General features: G+C 38.5%; 1 protein-coding gene across 5 annotated transcripts in view; it reads right to left on the reverse strand.

Annotated features, from left to right (window-relative positions):
* rnf220a (ring finger protein 220a) overlaps positions 1-23987 on the reverse strand; it is a 404962-nt gene that overhangs the window by 69742 nt on the left and 311233 nt on the right. For all 5 annotated transcript variants that reach the window (XM_078408445.1, XM_078408442.1, XM_078408444.1 and 2 more), the window contains exon 6: positions 21220-21262. In XM_078408445.1, the coding sequence (XP_078264571.1) occupies positions 21220-21262 (43 nt within the window). The remainder of the gene's footprint in view (positions 1-21219; positions 21263-23987) is intronic.

Here is a 23987-nt window from a genome sequence, read left to right on the forward strand (position 1 = left end):
AGTACCATTTGTTTCTGCTTATCGGTATATATCACACAAGTAAATTTGCATTCTGCCATGTAAGTCGATATTGAATTTTTCAGATAGGCTAATGTTACTGTTTATGGAGGAGCAGGACGTTCCCTCAACGATAGGGACATGAAATGTAGAAATTCAGTCATTTCTACATTCAGTAATTTCTGAATTTCTACATTTCACTTCCCTAACATTGAGGCCGAAATCTGCTGTCAATTTACTCTTTTAATAATGGTGAGCATCACATCTCTTTAATATTGATTTTCAAAATGCAAGTTTTCAGAAGTGTCAGAAAACAGATGCAAGTGAATAATAGTATTATGTGCGGCAATGTGATTTTTAGGGAACCCACAATGAACGTCAAATAGCAGCCAATTCACATTCTAGTTTTAATATATTCAGAAGAGCATAAAATTAAAATTCTGACTGTCACGGTCTGATTAATTTCTCACTGAAGAGCATTTTGCCACATCATCACATCAATGAGTTGTGACAAGTACAAGAACTATTTTATCATAGGTCTTCAAATTTTAAATTAGCTATTTTACTAAACTATTTAGAATCTCAACAAAATTAAAATTAAATCCAAAAAAATAGATTTGATACTCCTGCTTCTACCTAATAGCTTCTACCCTGCATTTCCATGAAATTAGTAAATTGATGTCCATGGAACTACTGGAATTAAACCACAATCTGCCAATATAAAGGACACAAATATGAAGGACACAATGCTACTGCCGTTAAATTCCCATGCTGTCCCAACTTCAATCATAAATCTTCTTGAATACTCTTTTAAAAACAAGAGACAGTGCCAGACAGACGGCTTCTTTCAGATTTTATTTTATGAATGTTATCTACCTTCAGAACCAATATAGTTTACCAATAAATCTGATGAATTAACCTTCTAGATTCTGCAATAGGCTATGACAATAATAAATCAGGTAGGCTCCATTGCACTTATAAAGTTACCATTTAATGTCAGCTTTATGATGATAATTCGGGATGGGAGCCAAGATTGGTTATAGCAACTGAAGTGACAATTTGATTCCAAATTAACCACTTTGTTCAAACTATATTTGGCTATCTGAAGATCAAGATCTCCAACTGAAAGAAATTCCTGAAAGTGAATTATATGTTCATCGGGTCAATTGTAGAATTGCCACATGGCTTACAAACAGAATTCAGACAATAATGGATGGCAGCAGCAAAAGGTGAAGGGAGAAGTCAGCAGCTGTGAATGTTCCACAAACTCATCTCTCACGCCCACAGAAAGCACTCTAAAGTTCTGTGATCAGCTCGGGAAGTGGTATATAGTGACCTCGGCGCAAGAAAGCGGAGGGGTGGCTGCCCTAGGCAATGGATGGGTCGTTTGCGAATAGTTGCAGGCCGTGGTGTGGCTACAGGCGCTGTAGCAGCTGGGTTAGCAAGTGAATCTAATGCAGCCTGCAGCAGCTGCACTGGACAGAAGTAACACCATCACACTGGGCCAGACCAATCCCTGCTTCATCAGTCCAGTGCAGGCAATTCCTTTATGCGCAGGGTGGTTATGATCTGCAATTCAATATTTGTCAAGATGATGGAAACAAAATTCAGAATCAGGGGTCTTGAAAGGGAACTAGTTACGCATTTGAGGTACTGCAGAAAAGAGCAAGGGAATGGGAATCACTGCATTGTTCTACAAGAGCTGATACAACCACAATGGACTGAATGGCCTCTTTTACGCTGCTTTAACTATTTCATGATTTTACAGGGTTTAAGAATTTGTAAATCTGATGTACTGACCCTGGTGTATATAACAATAATCTGGATCTGAACCTTTGCTCAAACCTCAGAAACTAGACTTTCCATAACATCTAATATTTCAGTCGAACAATCTCGCAGCATAAGTGTGTTATTTAGCGAGTCACTACAAAGTAGATGAGCCACAGGTTTCACAGGATGCCTTGATGCCTATTTTAAGCTCCCTAACATAGTGACATAAGCACAAGTACAATTAAACCTTCTCCTTAACAGGAATTTAACTTCACTTCTGGCAAGTGCAAATTCTGCAAAGATAAAATCTTGACCTTTCTCTCAGACACCCAGGAGTCAAATGGAACTTTTCAGGAGTCGACATTGTCGACCGACAGTAAACATATTCTTGCTGATTGGAACTGGTATAGATCTGTATTAAAAGACTTAAATTCCAAAAGGTTCTCTCTTACCACTTGCTAAAATTTCACAAGCATGAGATTTTTTGGAGGGACAAACATGTCAGCAATACAGATCCAAAGTTAACAAAGTTCCACATTAACATCAAAATGTATATTACAAATTAGAATTTATGGTCTGGTGTGTCCTAATAATAAATGCCATTGGATACATTACCTGTATTTTTCTAATACCTACAGCATTCCATTATTGCTATGCTATGTCATGTACACCAATCGTACAGTTTTGGTTATGAGACTGCCACAAGAAATCTTATTCTATTGAAGAAACATTCTATTGAATGCCTTATTGGAAAATTTGGACTACATGTGCAAAGTGCTTTTTAATTTAACGTCAATGCTAAACATAAAGTATATTAAGCTTTATCAGTTAGGAATTTTCACAGGAAATTGAATCTTATCTAGGCTAATTCACATTTGTGGTAAGTGCATTTTAAAATATCAAAATTAAGCTAGGTTTTCATCATCTAAGAACAGAAAGTCAGTACCTTATTCTAGGAACAATAAATGCTCAAAATGTGAATTCAAGAGGGTAAAAAACTAATATATACCACCAGAAATGAAACAGCTCATCAATTTTTAAACAACATGTATGTATGCACTTCAAGCTTTTGGAGACAATTTTCAGCAATCCCATGTGAAAGACACTGTTGCATTTAATTGGATAAATTCTGATTAGGGTCAAGTTAATAGTCACAACAGAGATTCCATATTGACACACCTGACTGAACACAGAAAATGGCCTTTTAATATGCAAAATATACAGACTGACAAAGTCACTTTGCCTTCCATATGGAGGATAAGAAGTCTCATCTGCTAAGTAACAAGTAAACAAGTAGAACAAGTAAAGGAAGTTAACACCACATGTATAGAAATACTACGACAGAAAGGGCGCAGTGAAAAATCATGATGGTGAAAGGCTACATGCTCTGTTGATGCAATTAGCTACTGAGCATTCAAAGAAAGAAAAAAGCTTCATGAGGCTCAGCCATATCACGTGCAGTGTTTAGTTATAAAAGCGTTAACAAAAATCTCAGTTTAAACACACAGGCTAAACTCAAGAAAAGGAAGATCAACTTGGAACCATCACATCATATCTCAGACTGCACCATATCTGCACAGTGGATTTCTGTCTACTTTTTTATAAATAACAATATATATCATTCAAATATGTACTTCAGATTCTGTAATTAATATCCCACAGGAACATTTGGCATATTTAAAATATGCTAAAATGCAAACTCAAAGTGCAAAATTGTAGAAGGCGTGCAAATAAACTAAAAATATAGAACCAAGGTTGATAGTTCTTACGAGATTGAAGCTCCTCTTCAGTTGCACAAACACAATGAATGGTTTTCTCCTGTACCACTTGCTTCTACAGCTCCACAATAACTGCATTTGCAGTGCACAAAAGTTACACTTTGGGAATGTGGCTGCCTGGAGACATTCATGATGGACAGCAAGATGTGATCTTAACCAGTGGGGTGCACAAAGGTCAGTGATTTGCTTTTCCTGGCAATGGATATAGGCAATGTTTCAGAGACACCAACCATTCTAGTGCTTTTGCAGTGTAGTCATTGGTGAGATGTTGGAAGATGCGGCAACCAATTTGCGCACCAATGCGGCCCCACCAAATGCAATGAAAGACAATTTTTAGAAATTTTGATTGTGGATAAGTAAAGGAGAATTTCCCATAAACGTGTGGATTTAGCTTAGTAGTTACACTTCTTCCAATTGAAGCTCAGATTTATGGATGTGTACATAATCGAGGGCAGCATTAAACTGAGAAAATTGCAGCTGCCATCTTTCAGATAAAATGGCAAACTGAGACCCTCTTAAAGATTAGTTCCTATAATGCTCTACAGTAGTCTTGAAAGGTGGAACAGTTGTAAAGAGTCCCCACTCCACATTTTTCACATTTAAAAACTATTCTGCCAAGTATAGCCCACAGTTTTTACTTGCTAGTTTAAAATCAACACCTTATTTTTTAATTTCAATCTGAAAAAGTCAAATTCTTTAGATGGGTATTATTTTACTGAGGATCCTTGCCTGAAAATGGCAAAAGAATTTTGGTACATTTGTTCTTGGGAAGAGGGACTAAGATAATAAGCTAACAGTTTCCAGGATCCCGAAGAAAATGTGGCTAAAACAGGACCATACTCTAACTATAAAACAGTGCAAATTAAGAGCTTATTTTAAAGAATGCATTACATCAGCCAAAGTAATGACCAGAATTTGACCTAAATACCACTTCATATGTATGGCTGAAGTCTATTATTTTGGCATTTCCTAACTGACAGTATTAGTCTTCCAAACTGGTCCAACTTAGTTCACTGATATTTTCATCACTGTTCACTATTGGAACAAATTACTTAAAAAGAAAATCAATGGGCAATAGGTCATTAATCATAAGGATCCATTTTAATATTTGAAAATAAATCCAAACAAATTCTCACACCCAGAATAAAACAGATCAATTCCAAGTGAAACTATAACATACACTTCAAAGCAATAAGAGTACCCACCATTCCATACAAGAAAGCCCTGTTTCCCAGGTATACTACAATTTAATGTAACCAATTCCTCTGCTACTTTGTGCTAATGAAGGCAAGGGCTGCAGCAAAATATAAATGAACTAACATAATAGCAAATGTTTGCTGCCCTTTCAGGTTTTTCAAACAGTCTACTGTAACACAGCTAATGTAACAAAATGCCTTCACTCTCAGCTGTCTGCCAACCCCACGAGTTTCATGTCATTGCCAGCACCCCTACCATTTTACTGACCCTCCCTATGGTTACCCAGAAATACTGCAAAGCATTTCCCCATTTGCAAAATATTAGGAATATCCATTCGTCTCAGGGGATATCTGCACAAACAAACTGACGTACCCTTTGTGGTTAATTAGGAAATCTGTTATTGATGTGAACCCAAAGGAATGACAAGATGCAGACAGAATCTTGTCAATTGACATATTGTAGATGGTAAGAAGGTTGCCCTCATCAACCTTGTTGCCCTTGAGTCACAAGATGTAATTGGGGTGAGCCAAATTGTGAAAAGTGGTTATAAAATGCTGAAAGGCATTGAAGATTTAACTGTCGACACATTGTATGCATCAAGATAGTGACTAGATATTCAGACATTTAAAGTCCACCTTCATAATGCAGATCTGTTGCAAATATTTCTGTGACACGAACCAAGGAAGAGACATCTGCCTGAGCCTATATTCATCTTTCTCTGGTGAGCTACTAGGCTTGAGCCCAGGACATCTCCGTTACTATACAATGGAGGGCAGCAAACTAACAGCATTGGAACCAAACCAACCCAGTATTCCATTCTGCCACACACCATGCAAAAATAAACTAACACAAAGTCAGCTGTGCTTCAATAATAGGATTCTCACATCTAAAGACCATTGATTCTATTCATCTCAAAATTCTCACTATATAGATGCCACACTGTTAGAGGAGTTGAGCTTTGAATTAAAATATATGCCTATCAGGCTATTCAGATGGATGTTAACGATATCAATTCACTATTCAAACAAGGAGGGAATCAGTGTAATTGTCCCTCCAGTATTAACTCCACACCATCACCATTAAAACAACCTGTTCTTTGTAGCTACCTGGCTGGGTTTTGTTTCCTGCAAGACAACACCAAAAATACTTCAAAAGTACTTAATCCATTATAGAATGCAAGAAAAGATTCAATGTAAATACTATGCCTTGCTTCCTTTCAACGTGACAATGTTAAAGGGATAGAAATGATAAAGGCTGGATATCTGCACATTTTGGTCCATAAGATTCTTAAAACTTAATGCCTTTAAAAGTGTGTAAAATTAGATCCTGATCTGTGGCATTAATATTTTATAAAAAAGTGTAAATGACAGAGGCAATAGAGTGTTAAGTCCTTCTTTGGTATGTTCGTGACCCGACTGTCCTGCAACTGAGACAAGGGGCCTCAAAATCTTCCATACTGTAGCTCACAATGCAGTGATAATTGCATGCTTTGAACTTTACTAAAGTGAACTGATGCCAGGGCAAAAAAAAAATCAAATAAATCTGGATTTATGGAAAGGTGAGTTAGGGCAGCAGATGTCGTGACTTTCACTTTTTTCTTTTCATCCTAGGCAGTCCTCAGGATCAAAGAGATTTGCTCCATTCGGCTTCAATGGAGATTTAAAGGTGGCAAATCAGACCAATTAAGAACTAGAATTTTCTGTCACAGGTTGGGAGATGGTGCATTCATTCTGAATGTCTGAAGAAGGGCCCCCATAACGTTACCAATCCTTTTTTTTCCCAGAAATGCTGCATGGCCCACTGAGTTACTCCAGCACTTTGTGTCTATCATTTTTTTCAAGGTTTACTATGGCTTCTCTGTACACTCCCAAGCAATGGATTGGAAATTTTCAATGCCATTCCAAATTTTCCTTCACTATTTTGTGGCCATTGGGCAGGAATCCCCACATATCAATGGAGATATTACACTTTCACAGGAGGCTTTGGGAACAGACGTAAATATTTTCCCCTGTCCACCTGGTAATCGCATGCGATGAAAGAGCTCAAGAGGATCTTTTTCAGGAGTCTGGTGTCAGACATGCGGACAATAGGGCCTGGCCTTGAAAGCCAAAGTAGAGATGCAGCCTTTGTTTGTTTATCCTGCCAATGGATGTCTCGGTTTCAGCTTAAACAGTTTTGGTGGTATTTCCCCAATGCTGAGGAGGCTGCTACAGGTAGCTCATGTCTCAGATGTGTATTGGAGGGCTGAGAGCTCCAATGCCTAGAAGACCATAGGTTTTCTGCTGGATACGAGGTCTTGAACTTAAAGCAGTTTTCCCCAGATGACAAAGGCTGTGCTGATACACTAAAGGCACTAACAGCCTCATCGTTGATGGCAACCTTTCATTGAGACATGGCGCCATGAAAAGGGAGGCTGTCACATTTTTCAAGATCAAATTATAGATCTTTATTATTAGAGGGTAGCATGGTAGAACTGGAAAACTGAGAAATGTGGTATTTTAAGTTACAGAGGAGAAAAGATAGAGGAAAAAGTGAAAGTGGCACAGTCCAAACCTTCAAGGTAATAATCACTTAAAAAAAATAACAGCTACAGTGAGAGATATAGAGGTGTGATTTTCTTCAATTCCATAGTAAGCCTTGAGAGCTGTAATGTGCCCAGATGGAAGATGAGATGCTGTTTTGTGAGCTTACTTTTGGACAATAGTCAGTGCAATTGGAACCCAAAGACAGAATGAGAAAAGGACAGAGTTAAAGTGGCAGGTGACTAAAAGCACAGGGTCACCTTTGCATACTGCACTAAGATATTCTTCGAAATCTTTGGTTGGGATGTTGTTTAAATTCAAGTAATGTTGAAGCTATACTCGACAAGCAAGTAAAGGAAATTCTATCATAGATTTGATTTGTACCTTGTAGATTGTGGAGAGCTGTGCGATTAGTCACTTTCCAAAGATCAACTCCGGCAGACATGGCATTTAGCTGACATCCTGTTAAGCAGACAGCATAATGGTGCAAATAATAAACCGTTTTCCTCTCAGCGCCAGAGGCCCAGATTCATTTCTGACCTCAGGAGTGGTTTGCTTGTTCTCCGTGTGAACATGTCTTATTTTTGTTTAGTATAGAGATACTGCACGGAAACAGGCCGTTCAGGCCACCAAGTCCGTGCCGAGCAGTGATTCCCATGCACTAGCACTATCCTGCACACTTGGGACAATTTACAATTTTTACCAAAGCCAATTAACCTACGAACCCTGTAGATCTTTGGAGTGTGGGAAGAAACCAGAGCACCAGGAGAAAACCCACCTGATCACGGAGAGAACATACAAACTCTGTACCAACAGCATCCCGAGTCAGGATCAAATCCGAGTCTCTGACGCTGTAAGGCAGCATCTCTACCACTGCTCCACCTGCCTGGATGGTGTGTCTTGGGTGTCCTCCAGTTGCTTTGGCTTCCTCTGACATGCCAAGCCTGAGTGGGTTAATTGATCAGTGTAAATTGCCCCTATTTTGTTAGTAAGTGGTGAAATCAGAGAGGAGTTGACGAAAATGTGCAGAGAATAAAAAATTAAGTTACGTTACCAGTATAAATGGGTGGTTGTTATTGGACAGTCTGAAGAGCCTGTTTTCAAGCTTTATCTATCCATTACTCTTAAGTTTTTGGTCGATTGTGACCTGGAGAGAAGGTTGTTAGAAGGGGAATATTGTTCAATGTTAACAGGGGTTGGTTAAAAGGAGATGGTCATTCCCTGCCACTTTTGCAGTGCAAATGTAACTTGCACATAAGCCAGCATCTAAATGCTGTTCATACCTTACTGCAGGCAGACATAGACTGCTCCCATTATGCTGCAGCTGATATGTTTTGCAACTTATTCAGGCAATAGAAGGGGAAGCAAGAGGAAAACAGAAGTCTAGGTTCCCGAAGGCCTGAGAAAGACATGGTTCATTACTCAACATAACAATGCAGCAAGAAATTTTGGATATTAAATGATTACTAAAACATCAACATTCATTAAGCAGAGAAAACTCCTGTTTGTACAACATGCACAACCCCTTCCCAACCACCCCCTTGACCGACCTTGTTATTTGGCATAAACTTTAAAGGATCACAGAATCTAGTGAATATAAAGTATGGCGAGAGAAAAAAATCTTTGGAGTAGTATTTTGAAATGAAAATTATCTTGAATTCAACAGAAATGTAAATACATGTCAAGCTGCATTTGTGGAAATAGACAGAATTAGGTTACATCATCAGAACTGATAGGTCATTGATCTGACATTATTCTCTCTCTCTCTCTCTCTCTCTCTCTCTCTCTCTCCCCTCCCCCCCCCCTTTGTACTGCTTGAGCTGCTAAGTATTTTCAGCATTTTCTGTTTTTATTTCAGCTAAACAATCTCCATAGTATTTTATTGTTATAAAATTTAATTAATTCTACTTTCACTCATTTCTTATGCTTGTATAATCAGTAATCTAACTTTATAATGCACAAGTGGAGGATGAAAACAGGTATTAGATACCTCAATATGAAAAATAAAGCAGTGTGACAGTTCTTTAGTTTCAATCAAGGAGTTGTTTTTAATGAGCCAGCTGCAACAGCTGGGCCCCAACTTGCACTAACTAATGTTTATCATAAGTTTCTGACTTTTTGTCAGAATACTCAAATGAGTACGGGTAAACAAATTAGAATCATAGAAAGAATCAAAGAAAATCATGACACAGAAGACCATCAAGTCTGTGCCAGGAGAAATAAGGCTCCAGAGAAAATAGCCTAAATTTTAGCCAACCTTTCTTCAGAGTTAGGATAGCAGTAGAGTTGCTGCCTTTCACTGCCAGAGAACCGGGGTCGATCCTGACTATGGGTTAATTGGCTTCGGTAAAATTGTAAATGGTCCCTAGTGTGTAGGATAGCGTTAACACATGGGGTGATCTCTAGTCGGCACAGGCTCGGTGTCCCTCTCTCTAAAGCTACAATGTTTCAGCCCAGGCAACATCCTCATAAATGTTCTCTGCATCCTCTGAATTATAATCACACCTTTCCTACAACATTGTTATCGAACAGTAAACAATAACTCAGTCATGGCCTAGTTACCATTATTAGCTGCTCTAGCAAAATCTCACTGTTTTATTTTCTATGCCTCAGATTTTGAGACTTCAGTGTTTCAGGGACCAGGGTTTAATCCTCATTTTGTGTGCTGTCCAAGTAAAGTCTGCATGCTCTCTCCATTAACCATTGGGCTTCATTTGTGTGCTCATACATCGGAGAGACACCTGTTAGGTTAATTAACACTGAATTCCCCATTAGTGGAGGTTAATGGAAAAAAAGAATATTGGGGGATATTTGATGAACATATTTGAGAGAAAATAAGCTAAAGGCGCAGAAAAATTAGGAGAGAGGCTATGGGACTCGTGGCCTCCTGCAGGGATGTAAGAATAAAATAAAGAACCCATCTGTTTTTTTAAAATCCCTTTATTGACCTATCCTGGTACTTTTAATAATCCATGTTGACAATTGCACTGAAGACATTCTTACTCATACTCAAATTTCACAATACTCATAACATTTGTTTACACTTTAACCTTTAATAATGTACATAAGAATACCCAAGTCCTTTTGAACAACTATCATTCAATTTCTTACTATTTAACACAAATACTCCACTTATTTTTTTTTTTCTTCCAAGTGGATAACTTCACATTTTTCAACATAATATTCCACTTAACTTGTTGTTTCTCATTTACTTAGTCTAAGTGTATCCTCTTAACCCATTCTAAATCCAACAATACCACCCAGCACAAAATCACCAGCAAAACATGTATAGATTAAACACGATCCCCCCCATCCAAATCATTAATATAAATTGAGAATGCAGAGAGCACAACCACTGATCCCCACAGTTCCCCACTAATTACAGCCTCCCAACATGAAAGCTACCCTTTCATTCCCGCTCTTTGCTTGTTAACTAATCCTTAGTGTGCAGCAGTATAATACTCATGCTTCAAATTTGTTTAATAACCTCTTGCAGTACGTCAAAGATTTTCTGAAAGCACGTTGACCATATCCAGTGGGGTTTTTGCTCATTTATTCTGCTAGTTACAACCTAAAACTCTTTTAACAAAGTTTTCAAACATAATTTCTATTTGGCTAAGCTCTGTTAATTCTGCCCAGTCCATTCACCCTTTTTTCTCCAAATGCCCTGTGACTACTTTCTTATTACTAGATTCTAGCATGTTCTTTACTCCAAACATCTGACTTATTAGTCACCATTTTCTCTCCCCCTTCATTCTTGAAGAATGGAGTTACATCTGTCCCCGTCAAATTTGTGAGAGCCATTCTAGAATCTATGGAATGTTGGAAAATAAAAACTTGAAATGCAGATTGATCGGCTTTCAGTCACATTAATTGGTCTTTTTTTAAACGAAAGCTAAATTCTTCAGCTTCTCCTTCACTCTAGAGCTACGTTCAGCAGTGTTTTCAGGTTTTCTGTCTCTACTTTCAAGGAGGTAGTCAAATAAAATTGCTTAATTTCCCTGCCATTTCCTTTCCCCAGAATATTTGTCCTTTTTCAATAATGAACTCACATTAACTTTTTCTATACTTTCTTTTTGTTGTACACACACATTTGTAGAAGCTTCTAAAGTCTGTTTTAGTTTCTTGCCAGATTATTCACATTGTATACTGTTTCCTTATCAACATTTTGCTCCTTTCCCAAATTCTGAAAGGTTCCTAATTCTTTAATTCACTACACTTTAAGCAACATTGCAAATCTTTGCCTTTAACTTAACATTAGCCAAGGTTATTATATTATATAACATTTGAAATAAACTATATAATAAACATTATTATTTATTATTTGTTCAGTGTCATTAGGTAATGAAATTTTAGAATTGCATCAAACACGTGCTTCTTAGTTACATAGTTGGATTTTTTAAAAGTTAAAAAGTCTCTTTTTAGATTGAGCTAGAACACTTTAAATTCATAAAGTTCTATTGCATTCTATTAAATGCTTTCATTCTTCTTGAAAAGCCCAGAAGTGCAATGTTTTAATTAATACATCCTCAATCCACAATTCTAGATCTAAAACAGGTTGTATCGTTGTTTATACTTCAACAAGCTAATTAGGAAAGTCATAGTCCATGAATTTGTTTTTTTGCACAATTATTGTACACTTGGTTTGTCCAGTCTTTCTGTTGATTAAAGTTCCCCGTAATTATTATATTACCCTTGTAACATGCACTATAAATGTCCTGATTTATAACATTGCCACAGCATGCCCCCCCCACTTTGCTTTCCTAATTTTCTTTAGAATTTCATTCCAAAATTCTCTGTATGCTTCCAGACTCTCTACTGCATTGTTTTCAGTCTCATTCTTCCCTTTTTTGCCTTATCTCATCCTCGAAGCACATGCCAAAACTGGAGTCTCTTGGGTGAGAATCATGTGCTTTTTCCTTGTGGGAACACACTTACTTGAAACCCTTAAATCTCCTTCCTAAATGCGCACATTGCCCCGAGACTGATTTATCTTCAAATAGCTATTTCTGGTGGACCTTTAGTAAATCACTTCTTAGTCAAATAAAGTTAACCTTATCCCAATACTGAACCTTTAACCCTATTTTATCTTTGTCCTTTTCCATAACTATGTTAACCCTAAATGAATTATGATCACAACCAACAAAATACTCTCCCGCACTGATACATTTTCAACTGCTCAGCTTCATTCCCCAAAGCCAAAAAACCCTGCAGATCCTGCAAACAGAAAATGCCTGAATACACAGGAGGTCATACAACACATGTCCAAAGAGACACAGAGTTAGTGTTTCAGGTTAATGACATGAACTGTTTCACTCTACAAAGATGCTGCCTAACATGCCAAGTATTTCCAGCATTTTATATTCATCAAATCAAATCCCCACCCATAGCCATTATTCAGTTTACTATTTACCAATTATTTTAATAAACTCCTGAATGCAGTTAAGGAACATCAATCATATTTATACCAACTTTATCTCTGTTGCTATTAAAGTAAAAAGAAAATTATTATTACTGCTTTAGCACTTTTACATGTCAGAAATTTGTTTACAAATTTGCTCTCTTTCCCTCAGAGATCTTTAATACATTCCCAACAATGTTTCTGTGCTATTTTTTGTTCTTTAATTCAACTTGTATAGCCTAGTTTCCCAGCAGATTTACATCATAGGAGAAGGCCATTTGGTTCAGTTCACAGTAATCTCAGTTCCCTTATTATAATGGCCCACACGAGGAGGGGGATGGAATGATGTCCGTTATAGCCAGTTGACCATTATAACCAAGTAAGGTATAATCATTGCATGTAGTTGAAACAAAGAACTCCAGATTATGGTTAATACACAAAAAGACACAAAGTGCTGGAGTAAAAGCGGATTAGGCAGCATCACTAGGGAACATAGATAGGTGCTGTCGGGACTCTTCTTCAGGCCGATTCAGTATACTGTTATTTATACACTTTGTGTCATTTCACCTTAAAACTAGGCACCAATGCTACTGGGCTGCACGAACCTTCCTCAAAGGTTGACCTAGCTGTTACCCTCACGCTGTAGTCTTTGGCCATCTGCTTTCTTCAGGCCGCTGCCAACGACATGACACGCTCGGTCACCATGGTGCCCCCTCCCCTCCCACCTGGTGCCACTTCCAAGGTGGAGCATGTTGGCGACTCCAGGGGGAAAGGAGGAGGAGTTGGCAGTGGTGGGGGGTGGGAAAGAGGCTGTGTGAACAGACCAACAGGAGAAGTGGGAGGTGGCGGCAGTCGAGCGGATAAAGGGAAGGAGAAAGGAGCAGCTGGTGAGAGGGGAGCGAACCCCATGGTGACCATGAGTGTCCTGAGAGTGGCGGTGGCCCGAAGAAAGCCCTGTCCTCAGAGGCCACAGCGTGAGCTGCAAAAATAGCTGCTTCAATTGGACCATACAGGATGAAGAAGGACTCGCTGGTGCACTTTGTGAGTCTGGTGGAGACCCTCAGAAGCATGCGCTCTAAGCGGCCCGGAAGGCAGTACGAGTTGGGAGTGTGTCTGCTATAAACAAAATCCACTATATAGGGGCCTGTTAAAACAAGGGTTTGCTGTACTTACTTGCTCTTTCATTCAGAGCCTCAATTTATAAACCCAGGATTATTTTTTCAAGGTACCCTGCCATTTTCAACAATGTTTATATGTCCTCAGACCTCTGTTCTCCTATATCCTTTAAGATTGTGCCCTTCAGATTTTATTGATATGTCTAACTCATCATCACAGCAACGGTCGTTCCACAAGGTGAAATAAACACAAAGTGTTATGAAGATTAAGCAGCATGCTTAGAAGGATGACAGTAGGCTTAACAATTTATTCAATGACATTTGTCGAGTCATGGTCTTTTTGCCATTGGTGCACCTAGTTTACAGCATATGCTCCAAATTTCCAATATCTACAGTTTAAAACAAATTTAAGGATAACAATGCCAAACCATTGTGGCTTTATCCTCTTGACCTCATTTACAATGCCCTCCATAATGTTTGGGACAAAGACCCATCATTTATTTATTTGCCTCTGAACTCCACAATTTGAGATTTTTAATTAAAAAAATCACATGTGGTTAAAGTGCACATTGTCAGATTTTATTAAAGGTTATTTGTACACATTTTGGTTTCACCATGTAGAAATTACAGCTGTGTTTATACATAGTCCCCCCATTTCAGGGCACCATAATGTTTGGGACACATGGTTTCACAGGCGTTTGTAATTGCTCAGGTGTGTTTAATTGCCTCCTTAATGCAGGTATAAGAGAGCTCTCAGCACCTAGTCTTTCCTCCAGTCTTTCCATCACCTTTGGAAACTTTTATTGCTGTTTATCAACACGAGGACTTTATCCACACAAGTTCTGCCAATGAAAGTCAAAGAAGCCATTATGAGACTGACAAACAATAAAACTGTTAGAGACATCAGCTAAACCTTAGGCTTACCAAAATCAACTGCAAAAGAACTGGCAGGCTAAGGAAGACCTCCACAGCTGATGACAGAAGAATTCTCTCTAAAATAAAGAAAAATCCCCAAACACCTGTCCGACAGATCAGAAACTTGAGCTTGTATACACTGGAATTTAGAAGGATGAGGGGGGATCTTATTGAAACATAAGATAATTAGGGGATTGGACACATTAGAGGCAGATAACATGTTCCCAATGTTGGGGGAGTCCAGAACAAGGGGCCACAGTTTAAGAATAAGGGGTAGGCCATTTAGAACGGAGATGAGGAAGAACTTTTTCAGTCAGAGGGTGGTGAAGGTGTGGAATTCTCTGCCTCAGAAGGCAGTGGAGGCCAGTTCGTTGGATGCTTTCAAGAGAGAGCTGGATAGAGCTCTTAAGGATAGCGGAGTGAGGGGGTATGGGGAGAAGGCAGGAACGGGGTACTGATTGAGAGTGATCAGCCATGATCGCATTGAATGGCGGTGCTGGCTCGAAGGGCTGAATGGCCTACTCCTGCACCTATTGTCTATTGTCTATTGTCTAAACACTCTTCAGGAGTCGGGTGTGGATTTGTCAATGACCACTGTCCACAGCAGACTTCATGAACAGAAATACAGAGGCTACACTGCAAGATGCAAACCACTGGTTACCTGCAAAAATAGGATGGCTGGGTTACAGTTTGCCAAGAAGTACTTAAAAGAGCAACCACAGTTCTGGAAAAAAGTCTTGTGGATAGATGAGACGAAGATTAACTTATATCAGAGTGATGGTGAGTTGAAGAACAATGTATGGAGGAGAGAAGGAACTGCCCAAGATCCAGTGCAAACTACCTCATCTATGGAACACGGTGGTGGGGGTGTTATGGCCTGGGCATGTATGGCTGCTGAAGGTGCTGGCTCACTTATCTTCATTGATGATATAACTGCTGATGGTAGTAGCATAATAAATTCTGAAGTGTATAGACATATCCTATCTGCTCAAGTTCAAACAAATGCCTCAAAATGCCTCCCACCTGCACCCTCCGCTCTGCTGCTGCCAACCTCCTGTCGTCGTCCCCCATCCGGACCAAACTCAGATCCTGGGGGGACAGGGCTTTCTCCATCGCTGCTCCCACCCTCTGGAACTCACTACCCCAAACCGTCAGAGACTCCTCCTCACTCACCACATTCAAAACATCACTGAAGTCTCACCTGTTCAGCACTGCCTTCAACCACTGACCGTCACCTCACTTTCTGTCTCCTTTCTCTGTTCGTTTACTTATTTATCTATTTATTTTCTTCTCTATGTTCTAGTAATCCCTGTAAAGCGTCTTTGAGTGTTTGAAAAGCGCTATATAAATGTAATGCATTATTATTATTATTATTAAAACTCATTGCCGGCAGTTCATTCTACAGCAAGACAATGATTCCAAACATACTGCTAAAGCAACAAAGGAAGTTTTCAAAGCTAAAAAATGGTCAATTCTTGAGTGGCCACGTCAATCACCCGATCTGAATCCAATTGAGCATGCCTTTTATATGCTGAAGAGAAAACTGAAGGGGACTAGCCCCCAAAACAAGCATAAGCCAAAGATGGCTGCAATACATGCCTGGCAGCGCATCACCAGAGAAGACATCCAGCAACTGGTGATGTCCATGAATCGCAGACTTCAAGCAGTTATTGCATGCAAAGGATACGCAACAAAATACTAAACATGACTTCTTTCATTTACATGACATTGCTGTGTCCCAAACATTATGATGCCCTGAAATGGGGGAACTATGTATAAACGCTACTGTAATTTCTACATGGTGAAACCAAAATGTATAAAAATGGCCTTTATTAAAATCTGACAATGTGCACTTTAACCACATGTGATTTTTTCTATTACAAATCTCAAATTGTGGAGTACAGAGGCAAATAAATAAATGATGGGTCTTTGTCCCAAACATTATGGAGGCACTGTAAGCCCTTGATGACATAATACTTTTTACCTACTTTCCCATAGATTAGCTTTGTTTATTGTCATTTACCTCAATGAAACTCCTTGTAGATGAAGCTCAGTTTGTTTTTTCCCTACTCAGATAATGCAGAAAATATGCCACTTTTTAAACTACAGGATGGAAATAAAATGATCAAATACCTGGCAAATATCAGAACAGATCTAACATTCAGTATCATTATCAAAAATCAGAACCGTTAAAACTCAAATTGCAAACAGAAATTATGATTTAAACAATTAACAAATTTGGAATACTTTTACAACTGGTTTACATATGGAGGCCAACTTACTTAACAATTTATTCACAAAATGCTGGAGTAACTCAGCAGGTCAGGCAGCATCTCGGGAGAGAAGGAATGGGTGACGTTTCGGGTCGAGACCCTTCTTCAGACCCTACTTAACAATTTGTTATTTTGAAAGATTCAAAGCATGACTGCTTTATATTAGTGACTGGGGAAAATATTAATTAACCATGGAAAGAAGTTTCAAATAAAATAAATAATTTGGGACAGCAAGATTTTCCATAAAGGCCAACTACAGATTACCAAGTCAAGTTTGCAGCTGAATTGTAAATAAGCCTTTAACATGGACATTAACTACAGGAAACCCCAGAACCTCACATATTAAAACCATACACAACATTATTCTGTGACAAACAATCGGTTGGAGGAACTCTGCCGATGGAACAGCATGGAGGGAGGGCTATGGAATTTCCTTCCATTTGACAGATGCTGCTTGATCTGCTGAGTTCCTCCAGCCAACTGTTGCTTCTCCAGATTCCAGCATTTGTTGTCTCTTGTGTCTCCATTCTTCAGCCTCCAATTCTCCATTCTTTGTAATAAGCAACATTTACAACTGAAAGTGTCACATGAAAATCATCTTTTTTTTTTTACATCAATTTTTTCCACTTTTCACATTACAACCGCTTATTTTGTCCCTCTTCTATTTGCTGGTGAATAGGCTGATGTTATTCTCGCTGGCAGGATAGTTATGCATTGCACTCATCCTTCCATGTGGCTCATCACCTTCATTCCTCAATAACAAATGAAAAGTCCTGTGAGCTTCCATTTCAACAGTTAAATACTGGAATGAATTGCAAGTACTTTTGAGCATTAACACCACATGAATACGAGCTTGCAATACAAGCTCTCTGAACCTTTCAATGAAATTCCACCAATTAATAATTTCTAGAGAGCTTATTGTTTTCATATCTCTTCATAACAGTGAAGACAAGGAATTTCAAAGCAGGGAGCTATAGTAATTAAAGAAATAAACGAAATTCTCCCATAAATATTTCACCACATGTCTACACGTGCAGTGTTGTACCTGCTAGCCTGGTTAAAAGAAACAGCAATTAATCCCATGATTAAAATTGTAATTACTTAATCTTGTATCAATTAGATAGCCAATTACAATATCCAGTGTGTTCAAGTTTATTTTATTACTAAACCAGTCATCCAAAAACCAATCCAGACAGCTAATGTTTATTTTTCTTTTTTTCTACTTCCAGAGACTAATAAAAAATTAATTTGAAAAATATTTTCATGATGTGGATGGGGCAAAGATTTGTATTGTGTTGGGGCCACAGACTAAGATTTAAATTTCTTATTGCTTCTCCAGACTCAAGCATCTCTTGGGACATTTAGGTGAAGTGAGAGTTGTTGAAATAAGGAAAACCGCAAAAACCTACCCATTAATTACAGAACTAATTCATAGCCTAAAACGCAATAGTATAATTAAGTCCAAGAACACAATGCAAACAGTTACCACGAGGAAGGCTCCTTTAAAGCCATTGCTAATAATTTATTAATAGATCATATGTTATTATGTTCTGGAAGAGCACAATACAACTGGTTTATAAATACCATCTCAATCCTGATAGGAGGCTCCAATTAAATTAATTTGTAACAGTATTGGTGTTATGTCCCCATTTTTCATTAAAATGCCCTGCAAACTTGATATCAGACACAAACTGCTGGAGTAACTCAGTAGGTCAGGCGGCATTCTGGAGAAATTGGATAGGTGATGTTTTGGGTCAGGAACTTTCTTCAGGCTGGGGGTAAACTACCCAAACAAAATAAAAGGTGCTGTTCCTCTAATTTGCCTTGCCCTGGCAATGGAGGCCAGGATTGAAAGGCCGTATTCATGTGGTAAGAGACAGCACCTCATATTTCTCTTGGGCAGCTTACAACCCAGCGGTACGATCATTGAATTCTCCAATTTCAGGTAACTTCCACAAACACCTGCCTTCCCCTTCCCTTGCCCTTGCCCTTTCCGCCACTAAAAGTCCATTAACTGGCTCCACAGTTTACAACAGTGTATCCTTCTTGGGTTCACACCATCTCTAGCAAAGAATCAGCCTACCAGGGAACCTCCTTGCCCAAGGTCATCTGTTGCCAGCCCCAATTTGTCCCAAGTTCCTCCCCCCCTCGCCCCCCGGGCCCCCACATTAAATCTGAAGACGGGTCCCAAATCAAAACATCACTTATTTATTTTTTCCAATAGATGATGCCTGACCTGCTGAGTTACTCCAGCTTTTTGTGTCTATCTTCGTATACACCAGCATCTGCAGTTCCTTTTTTATTACCAATAAACTTGATAATGTTCTTTGTTTTGAGGAAAAACTTGGTTAACAGAGTGGATGGGCAGTTATCACACAGAACTTTGAAGATTTAGTGATATTCCATTCATGACACCTTTAACATAGCAAAGCATTCCAAGGCACCTCATTGGAGCATACCACTTTGGGAGATTATTAGTAATATGATTCCTAAAAGAGGCTCCTTAAAAAGAGAAAGAAATAGGAGTAATTAAAATTTTGGGAAGTTGTCTGGGACTAGAATTTGGCAAATGGAAATGTCTAGGAATAAAGTGGATTACAGAGAGTGGAATGGGTGAAACCATGAAGGGATTTGAAAGCAAGATTAAGAACGTTACAAAGGTTGACTGGGAGCCATACGGATCAGCAAGAACAAGGATGATGAGTGAACAAGGATTTGATATGATTTAAGACAATGGCAGCAGAATATTGAATGATCTCATGATTTTATAAGATGGGCATTTTTGTTAAAAAGTGCATTTAAATAGGGGTTTTTTTACACCCTTAAGTGTGAGAAAACAACCAGAAAATCAGTTTTACTTATTTTAATCAAGGGGGAAAAAAATCGCCAAGGTAACAGAGATAACACCACTACTCTTGAATGAAGTAGTCATGAAATCTTTTACCCAAGAGAGCAGATAAATTAAATTTAAAAGTTTGATTTAAAGTGTGCGTTAGCGAGATGTTTATCCAAGTCACTGGATTGTGTCTCTAGTTCACTATATGCTGATTCATGTTGAGAATCACAGAAGGATGCCGTTCAGCCCATTGAGTTTGTCCCACTCTCAAGCCTTTCAAATAGCCTCACTCTCTTATCTTATACAGATCTCAAATTCGTTTTTTCATATACTTACCCAGAATCCTTCCATGGCAAAATGTAATCTACTTCCACCATTCTACCTTGTAGTCACCCCAGACCTTAACTATACTGTGTAACTATTCTCCTCCAACCTCTAACTCTAACCTCTAACACTGTGTAAAATATTTTCCTCATGTCATTAAAAGCAGGTGACTGCAGCTGTCAAGTCAGTTACTCCAGAGTAACAAAAGCACAGAGGAGGGTTTTATGAACAGATGCGTCAGTGACCAGATATCATAAAGGTAGAAATGGAGAGCATCAGTGACAATATACATTTAAACCTGGCTAGCCAACCACAAGCCCTATGGAATTCAATGATGTATGTCAAAGTTGGCTCAGTGTGTATAGAAATTTGATAAAGTATTCAGATTTGGTATGAATATGCCATGCCCGCCTGGTTCAGTACTGCATCCATGCCAGGCTGATTTGTTTAATGGGAAAGCAATTTTCAGAAAGTTGAGAGCTTCAGGAGAGTCTTCTGTATTTCACGCTCAAATGCTTCAATTAGATTGATATACTGTATATAGGTCAATGGTTAGATCAGGTCAGGCGTGGAAGAAATCCTAAATACATGGACAGGAGTTGGGTTTGGATTGGTTGCGACCAGGCCAAATGAGGTTTGAGTTCTATACTTAAACAATGCTGATTAGATCAGGTGAGACACCAATATCATCAGATTTATTTCTGTTTCAATCAGTTGCTCGCGAAGGATATACTCAATGGCTTGACTAAAGTTTGCCATGGGTCAAAATGTAAAATCATTAAAATTAAAGATTAAAATTAAAGTACTCCAGAAAGGGTTGATGTTGAAAATAAACGCTGCCAAAACCCTTGTGCGACAACTATTGTTATGTGTTCTTTCCATTCAGAATAGAGTAAAAAGTTGCTCAATATGAAGTGTGTTTACTATACAAGTCATGGAAAACACTGAAAAGCTATCGCCTCATGGCATACATTTAGATTGTTTTTAATCAAAGAGAGCAGCTTTAATTGACACCCCCTCCCCCTTTCCAAAAAAGTTCCCCCCCACCCCCAAATCAGTATTTACAAAGTTGCCATACAATGTAACCTTACCATTCAGCCTTGCTTGCCTGTTGGACCTTACTCGCAAAAATGTCTATGAAGAAAAACAAAAAAGAAAGGTGAAAAATAAATAAGAAGCACTTAAACTATCAAATACTGCCCGAATATAAGTGAAATATATGCTTGAAGCAGATGGATTGCAGTGGATTCTCCCATTGCCCCAACTACACATGATGTAAACAAAACCTACTTCCTCCTTGCCATTGGTGTGTTCTGGATCCTCCACTCCTGCTGGGTCCATGGCAGGATTAAAATGGGAAAACCTGTCAATATTACTTGGCATGAATGTAGCACCTGGAAGCTTTGCACCTTTATAATCCGACCCGTGCAGTTCACAGCAATTGGGAGGATGTCATTGGATTGTAACCAAGAGGCTGCATCTTGTACATCTTACACCAGGCCGCGGAGAAGCGCAGCCACGTGACCGCCGGCGAAAGGTGAAAGTGCACATCACAAAGCGCGCCTGCGCCGAGCGCCCGATAGGTGGCAGCAGCATCCAACAACAGTGCCTGGACTTCACTCAGTCAGTGCTGCAGCCCACGCTGTTACTGCTCATTGCAACACTTCATGCGCTTCTTAATTACACATGAAAAACGACTTCTCATGCATTCAAGACAGAACATAATTTTTTTTAAGCATTCAAGGCAGAAAATAAACCTTTCATCAATGCAAGAAACAATGGGACAATTTCCCTTCACATTTTAAGCAACCCCCTTGAACGGAAAGTCGCACATTGAATTAATGCAACTGATCAGAATTGGGAAAGAACATGTCATTGAATGAGAAGCAACTTTGCATGTTACATGGCAGCACTTTTAAATAGTGAAAAAAAGAAAAACTGTTTTTCTATCCTTTACAACCAGACTAATATTACACACAAGATTTTGTACTGCAAAAAAATTTTAAGCCACTTAAAAAACCTGCAATATTTATTTTGTAAAGTATTTTGTGGTGAGGCAAATTTAGTATAATGTTGAACAACTATTCATCAAGACATGAGGAATTTAGTTTAGTATATCTCACATCTTCTTTTTCGTCCATCCACCAAATTCATTTTTGTTTTGAGTCTAAACCACTTTTAAATGTTTGCCAATTGTTTTGCAAGCATATCCATAAATCACAAATTTAGCAGCAATGTTCTCTTGATGGTAGACTCAAGTGTCAAGGTCTTCTGATTTCTTCTTCGAACATTGGCTATAGCTGATCACCCACTGTGAAGGTGTCAACTAAATACACAATTATTATTTTCCCTGATGGTAAACAATTAGAATACCTTTCAACAAACTGAGGCCTGAAGAAAAGTATTAAAGAAAGTAAAAATAAAGAATTATTATTTTCAGATCACAATTCTATTATGTAAAGTCACGTGTTAACAGCCTGAAAAAAAGTTGTTAAGGAAAAATATACACACAAAGATTAGATTGCAGACTACTGATGAGACTGGTATGGTGATAACAGTTCCTCATAGAGCCAAAATTCTCTGCCGCTGTATTCCTTCTGCATGTGAGAGGTTAATGATAGCATAACACTGTAAAACACACATTTTCATCAACAACAGGAGAGCATCAATTATACAAACTATTTATAATTAGAAGTGGTGAGGATCCAATAATTCATTTACTGAGATACTCAAATACTAATTAAGCAAGATACACAGTTTTTTTTTCTCTCACCATATTAGGGATGTCGTCTTCTGGAGTCATAAAGTACAGAAAACCATTTGGTTATCATGTCTATGTCAGCGATTTGAAAGGGCTCTCCAATTTGTTGCATTCTCCTGCTCTCTGTCAATATCCTGCATTTGTTTTCTTTTTCACATATATATCAATTTCCCTTTTGAAATTTATTGTTGGATCATCTTGTAACCACTGCACTCCAAGCCACCGAATCAAATCATGTTCAGCTAAAACTTAACTCACCTGATTCTTTTGCCTAATATCTTAAAATCTACAGTATGTCTTCTGGTTTCTGAGCATCCTGATAGAGAAAATAGTTGCCTCTTATTTAGTTTATTAGATTTCTCATAACTTTGGATATTAAATCTACTCTTAACCTTCTCTATGGAGAAAGGTCGTGGACTTTCTTGATTGACATACATTCAAGTTACCTCATTTCACGTTTCATTCCATTAAGACTCCTCTGCAACCTCTCTATACATTTTGCTGTAATGTAGCAATTATTTTTATGAAGGATCCTTACAATCTATGGTGTTCTGTCCTAGTAAATTCTGCATGGTGAATTTCAAGAGTACCTCCGATATAAAACTGCAATAAGAAATACTTTTCTTGAGCTTAAATTCATGAGCAATTATACCTCTGTCAATTGTGACATGAATGATTGAGAATTACCTGAGCAGCAGGCATGGGTTTGCTTGTCTGTATACATGATTTAAAAAATAGAAATAGCATGGAAACAGGCCCTTTGTCCCACCGAGTCTACGCCGACCATTGATCACCCTCACACTAGTTCCATGTTATCCCACTCTTGCATGCTACAGAAGCCAATTAACCTATAATTTTGGCACGTCTTTGGAATGTGAGAGGAAACTAGAGTACCCAGAGAAAAACCATGAGGTAGCAGGGAGAAATTGCAACCTTTGCATGGAGAGCATCCGTAGCCAGGATCAAACCCGGGTCTCTGGAGCTTTGAGGCAACAGTTCTACCTCTGCGCCACTCTGCTGCCTTTAAGTAGTAGAATGTATGTTCTGGAATAGAGAGCTGCTCATGTAATTCCACTGAGTCAAAGATCTTGGTTACAT

This window comes from Rhinoraja longicauda, chromosome 11 (genome assembly GCF_053455715.1).
Source record: "Rhinoraja longicauda isolate Sanriku21f chromosome 11, sRhiLon1.1, whole genome shotgun sequence".
NCBI lineage: Eukaryota > Metazoa > Chordata > Chondrichthyes > Rajiformes > Arhynchobatidae > Rhinoraja > Rhinoraja longicauda.